The 6,000-nt window shown below is 44.7% G+C and overlaps 1 protein-coding gene across 1 annotated transcript; it reads right to left on the reverse strand.

The window, feature by feature from the left end:
• Nucleotides 1–1,167: 1,167 nt before the first annotated feature.
• On the reverse strand, nucleotides 1,168–5,540 carry HSPA5 (heat shock protein family A (Hsp70) member 5). Its single transcript, XM_006049265.3, has 9 exons — nucleotides 5,410–5,540; nucleotides 5,103–5,328; nucleotides 4,773–5,004; nucleotides 4,228–4,365; nucleotides 3,822–3,934; nucleotides 3,337–3,727; nucleotides 2,976–3,213; nucleotides 2,498–2,665; nucleotides 1,168–2,077 (listed from the first exon to the last, which is right to left on the reverse strand). Exons 2-9 carry the CDS (start codon nucleotides 5,225–5,227, stop codon nucleotides 1,515–1,517), a joined length of 1,968 nt encoding a protein of 655 aa, XP_006049327.1. The 5' UTR covers nucleotides 5,228–5,328; nucleotides 5,410–5,540; the 3' UTR covers nucleotides 1,168–1,514.
• Nucleotides 5,541–6,000: the final 460 nt, after the last annotated feature.

A 6,000-nucleotide genomic window follows, 5' to 3' on the forward strand; every position in this document is an offset into this window, starting at 1 on the left:
TCTGCACTGTGTATGTATCCCTTTGGCTCTTACCTACTGCGGTAGGTGAAAAGATGAACTGGATAGCCCAGGCAGGGCAAAAACCTTAATAAAGGGTTTTTTATCAGCAACACATCCAGGTAACTAACTGGCTGGTTATGAATACTAATCACAAAAATGTTGCAGATATCCTAATTGCAAGATACAACAAAAGTTGTAGAAATCAGTGAGTGGACATTCCCAAGCTGGTGTTTTAACATTTGACTGCACCAGGCCTTAGTTGCAGCATGCAGGATCTAGTTCCCTGACCAAGGATGGAACCCATGCTCCCTTCATTGGAAGCATGGAGTCTTAGCCACCAACCACCAGGGAAGTCCAGGGAGGTGTTTTCAATATTAGCAGCTCCTCAGAAAGAGGTGTACTGTTGACTTTTGGTACGGAGAGCCACTGGGGACAGGGGCAAAGATTGGCTCTTGTCTCTCCCCACCAACCCCTACCCCTCTGCACTCAACACTTCAGGTCATTTTTAATGTTTGTATGGAAACTGATCTGAAAGAACCTCCTGTCCAAATGCTTTGGGCAACACAACAGAGGTCTAGGCCTCAGAGTAAATCACACATCAGGTCTCAGTTCCACAAATTAACCTTGCAGCTGGTTGCCCCATGTATAAAATGTCTATCTTTGGACTGAACTGGATTTCATGTTAGCACGACAGCCTGCCCTTCATTAATCATACTTAATTGTTCCCACTCTTGTACCAGAGGTAGAGACTGACATGGCTGAGATTCAAAAATATACCCTCACATCCTAAAATTAGGAACTGAATCCAAGTGTGTAAAATTATCAGTGATTCATCACTTATCAAATCTCAAGAGAATCCAAGCAGTTGTAAAGTGTTATGAGTAAATAGAAGGCCACTGTTAAGTTTTTCAAAGGTAAGGGGAAGCAGGACGTTTCAACTATGCTCAAGAAAACTCCGCTCTTGAAATGGTCATTGCCTAGTTAAGCATATGGATGAACCAACCTCCCACCCCTTTTCTTAGATTAGGTTAAGCAGGTTTCCCAAAATGACTGAATATTTACAGAAATGTTTCCTTACCTCAAAACCCTGAACACTCCCAACACATGAGAGTCTAACCTTAAATGACTAACCTAATTAGAAGCTTTATCACAAAAATTAGACCAGTGTAAATAACAAACATTTATTGGTGTCACTTATGGTAGAAAAAAGTTCCTACACCAGATACACATGACCCAATTGTTAAATAGAACATTTTCAAGGTGAACACACGCCCTAACCCAGCTTTTTTTTAACCCGCTTTTGATGATAGCCAATTCCTCCTTGCCCCCCACCCCAAGACATGTGAGCAACTGCTAATGAAAAGCAGTAAACAGCCACTTGGGCTATAGCATTTTCAACTCCACTCCAAGGTGAAGATTCCAATCACATTCGAGACTTAAGTTCTCTCAATTTTCTCCTAGCGCAAGTTCCTGAGTCCAGTATTTACAATATTACAGCACTAGCAGAGCGGTGTCTACAACTCATCTTTGTCTGCTGCTTCCTCCTCACTGGTTGGGGGCGGGCCTGCACTTCCATAGAGTTTGCTGATAATTGGCTGAACAATTTCTTCTAGCTCCTTCTTTTTAGCTTTGAAATCTTCAATGTCAGCATCTTGGTGACTTTCCAGCCACTCAATCTTTTCTTCTACAGCTTTTTCCATGGTCTCCTTATCTTCTGAGGAAAGTTTACCTCCCAGTTTTTCTTTATCTCCAATCTGATTCTTAAGAGAGTAGGCATAGCTTTCCAATTCATTTCTTGTGTCGATGCGCTCCTTGAGCTTTTTGTCTTCCTCAGCAAACTTCTCAGCATCATTGACCATTCTTTCAATTTCTTCAGGTGTCAGGCGATTTTGATCATTGGTAATTGTGATCTTATTTTTGTTGCCTGTACCTTTGTCTTCAGCTGTCACTCGAAGAATGCCATTCACATCTATCTCAAAGGTGACTTCAATCTGTGGGACCCCACGGGGTGCAGGAGGAATTCCAGTCAGGTCGAAAGTTCCCAGAAGGTGATTGTCTTTCGTCAGGGGTCGTTCACCTAGAAGTCACACACACAAAAATTGTTAGTTGTCACTGATAAACGTTAGTACATTTGGATTTCTACTTTTAAGTCTGCAGTGGCAAGGGCACTCTATCAACTTCGAGTGGGTGGTACTGGATCTGAAAAGAGCAGTGAATTAAGTTACTAGTACTGTTAATCGAATTTCGTCTATTTTATAGCAGTATGAACTTTGCTTATTGTATTTTAGAAGCCAGCTCAGAAGGCATTTTTAATGGGAAAGAGTGCCAGATAAAAAACAGATTTTAGTCCTTGCTCTACCAAACAACACTAAATTAAGGTCTTCTCACCTGAAAACAGCAGATACCTCTTTCCCTAGTCATTTCAACAGCGTATATTAAAAAAAAAAGTCAAACTCTTCAAACACATACCATGGTATTAACAAATGTAAGCAATTACCTTCATAGACCTTGATGGTAACAGTTGGTTGATTATCAGAGGCTGTAGAAAAGATCTGAGACTTCTTGGTGGGCACCACAGTGTTCCTTGGAATCAGTTTGGTCATGACACCTCCCACAGTTTCAATACCAAGTGTCAGGGGACATACATCAAGCAGTACCAGGTCACCTGGCAAAAGTAAGTTAATTGAGGTAAGTTCCAATTCAGGAGTCATAGGAGCAATACCAAGCAGTCCCCATGATCAATAAAACTTCATCTTCTCCATCTTGCCACTTAGTTAGGTTCTATGCAAAATCATTTCAGAAGCAGTGAATTAAATACAGCTGCTAAGGATGTTGAGACTTCCAAGTCTTGTCATCACTGTACCCTTCACTAGCTCTTTGAGCTTGCTGCTTGTGTTCTATTGCTTTCTAAAGCAACAGCTAATACTTTTCCCATTCAGCTACTGAAACACTGTGGACAATGCTGACAGACTTACCTGTATCTTGATCACCAGAGAGCACACCAGCCTGGACAGCGGCACCATATGCCACAGCCTCATCTGGGTTTATGCCACGGGATGGCTCCTTGCCATTGAAAAACTCTTTAACCAGCTGTTGAATCTTTGGGATTCGAGTAGAGCCACCAACAAGAACAATTTCATCAATATCAGACTTCTTTAAATCAGAATCTTCCAACACTTTCTGGACAGGCTTCATGGTGGAACGGAACAGGTCCTAGAGTAAAAGACACAATCACTGTGATGATGCCCGTCATACCCACAAATAGTTGAAATCCTTAAATGCATTGTCCCATACTCAGAGTCTAACTAGATCTCATTAGCGAAACAAGGAACATACCATGTTTAGCTCTTCAAATTTAGCCCGAGTCAGGGTCTCCGAGAAGTCTTCTCCTTCATAGAAGGACTCGATTTCAATTCTTGCTTGATGTTGGGAAGACAGGGCCCGTTTGGCCTTTTCTACCTCACGCCGGAGTTTCTGCACAGCTCTGTTGTCCTTCCGAACATCTTTGCCAGTCTTCTTTTTGTAGAGTTTGATGAAGTGTTCCATGACACGCTGGTCAAAGTCTTCTCCACCCAGATGAGTATCTCCATTAGTGGCCACGACTTCAAAGACACCATTATCAATGGTGAGAAGAGACACATCAAAGGTTCCACCACCCAGGTCAAACACCAGGATGTTCTTCTCCCCTTCCCTCTTATCCAGGCCATAAGCAATAGCAGCTGCTGTACTGTTAGGGGAATGAGAAAGAAAAAACAAAATTTACTTAACTTTTACCTTTCCACATTTGGCAAATGTGCCATACTTTTGAATTTAACACTTACGGCTCATTGATGATCCTCATGACATTCAATCCAGCAATAGTTCCAGCATCTTTGGTTGCCTGGCGTTGGGCATCATTGAAATATGCTGGTACAGTAACAACTGCATGAGTAACCTAAAATGATAACAAAAGGTAGTTAGACATGTTTTATCATACAGTTTAACCTTTATTTAAGTTACAGTCAAACTATCACTTTATTTTTAAGATACATAATTATATGTATGTGGACTTGCAAGCAGTGATAAATGAAAAGACCCTAGTATTTTGTTTGATCTCCAATAAAACATGCAAGTAATTAAAACTGATATACATGGATGTCAGACTTTTAAAATGATGAAAGCATCTACACGACACGATCAGAAACGGTAATAATAAAACTGCTCAACACGGTTCTAGAAAATACCTACCTTCTTTCCCAAATAAGCCTCAGCAGTTTCCTTCATTTTAGTGAGAACCATGGCAGAAATTTCTTCAGGAGCAAATGTCTTTGTTTGCCCACCTCCAACATCAACTTGAATGTATGGTTTAGTTTTCTTTTCAACCACCTAAATTTGAGAGAATAATTATTATTTTCAGACATAGAAGCAATGACATTTTAAACTTTAAAAGAGGACTGAGACTCACTTCGCTCTCCAAAGTTGGGTTTATTTTGGACCCTTTGAGCTGAATATTTGGGGCAGAAATATTTAAGGTGTAGAAAGTGCCTTACAATTATAAGCCACTTCAGTTTTAATCAGTCTCTTAATCCTAAACTATTGTCGACAGAATAGTTATGCATGAAATTTCCTTGCCAACTTTACTATCTTCAGTTCTGAAATATACTAGGAGTATAAAATAAAATTACACACACACGACATCTATATCCCCTTTGCTTGTGCCTAAACTTTTTAATTCTAAATACTCCCATCACCATCACCCACTATCTATTTAGAAGAAAAAAACCGGTTCGAACCTTGAAAGGCAAGAACTTGATGTCCTGCTGCACGGACGGGTCATTCCACGTCCGGCCAATGAGTCGCTTGGCGTCGAAGACTGTGTTCTCCGGATTGGAGGTGAGCTGGTTCTTGGCTGCATCGCCGATCAGACGCTCCCCTTCAGGAGTGAAAGCCACATAAGACGGCGTGATGCGGTTGCCCTGATCGTTGGCGATGATCTCCACGCGGCCGTTCTTGAACACCCCAACGCTGGCGGAAAAAACCGAACGGAAGGAATCAGCACCACGATGCTCTGGGCAGCCCAGGAGGCCACGCCCCATTTTCCCCTCTCCCCAAACCCCACTTACCAGGAGTAGGTGGTACCCAGGTCGATGCCGACCACCGTGCCCACGTCCTCCTTCTTGTCCTCCTCCTCCGCGCGTGCCGTGCCGAGCAGCAGCAGCAGCACCGCAGCCACCAGGGACAGCTTCATCTTTCCAGCGCCGTCGGCCAGTCGGTCAGCAGACAGCTATAGGGCTTCGCAGGAAAACCAGCCACAGGCCGCAAACACAGGAGCGCACCGAGGTTACTGAGCTGAGGATGACAGGGCCCCGGATCAGGAGAACAGTGGACAATGCGAAGGGCAGGTCCGAAAAGACAGGCCGCAGAACCTACCTCTCAAACGCACGAAAAGCTTAAGTTGATGTATCTGTGATGTCTCGGTCAGCGTCTACCGCGCCGTCGCCTACTCCGCTTATATACCCTCCCCCCAGCCCCGTCGTGGAGGCCTCCGATTGGCGAAGGCGCAGCTCGTTGGACGTCACTGATTGGTCCAGGCCACCAAGCTGGCCGCTGCGGATTCGAAGCGGCCTCCTCCGCAGCTAACGTCATCGCTACGCCCCCCGGGCTGACTCATTGGCTGTTGGGCCCGCACAACAATCACCAATGAGACACAACATCCGCCTCGGGCTCCAGCCCTGTTGGTTTAGCAGCTGCCTGTCAGTGACGGGATCTCTCACCCCGAGGTGGTTTCCGCCGGTAACAGCTGAGGTCCCTCCTCCACGCTGGGCCCTGAGGGGATAGGGGCCCGTCCGGCGTGCCGGATACCCTCGAGGCAGTAGGACTTGAGTCCGTGCCTTCTCCACGACCCGCCCGCATGACCTTCGTCCGTCCCTCTCTAGGGAAGCGGCTGTTTTCTCCTCCCCGCCTCTATCCCGTCCCTGGCAGGCAGGTGTCAGCGTAGATGTTGTGATCACCTCCGAACAA

Source organism: Bubalus bubalis, chromosome 12 (genome assembly GCF_019923935.1).
Source record: "Bubalus bubalis isolate 160015118507 breed Murrah chromosome 12, NDDB_SH_1, whole genome shotgun sequence".
NCBI lineage: Eukaryota > Metazoa > Chordata > Mammalia > Artiodactyla > Bovidae > Bubalus > Bubalus bubalis.

What these genes read in the sequence shown, in the direction of transcription:
- HSPA5 (XM_006049265.3), bottom strand. Translation starts at nt 5,227, where the DNA reads ATGAAGCTGTCCCTGGTGGCTGCGGTGCTGCTGCTGCTGCTCGGCACG. An exon ending in AGGCTTATTTGGGAAAGAAG is followed by an intron (nt 3,935 to 4,227) that starts GTAGGTATTTTC and finishes TTATCATTTTAG; the next exon opens with GTTACTCATGCAGTTGTTAC. An exon ending in ATGAGGATCATCAATGAGCC is followed by an intron (nt 3,728 to 3,821) that starts GTAAGTGTTAAA and finishes TTCCCCTAACAG; the next exon opens with TACAGCAGCTGCTATTGCTT.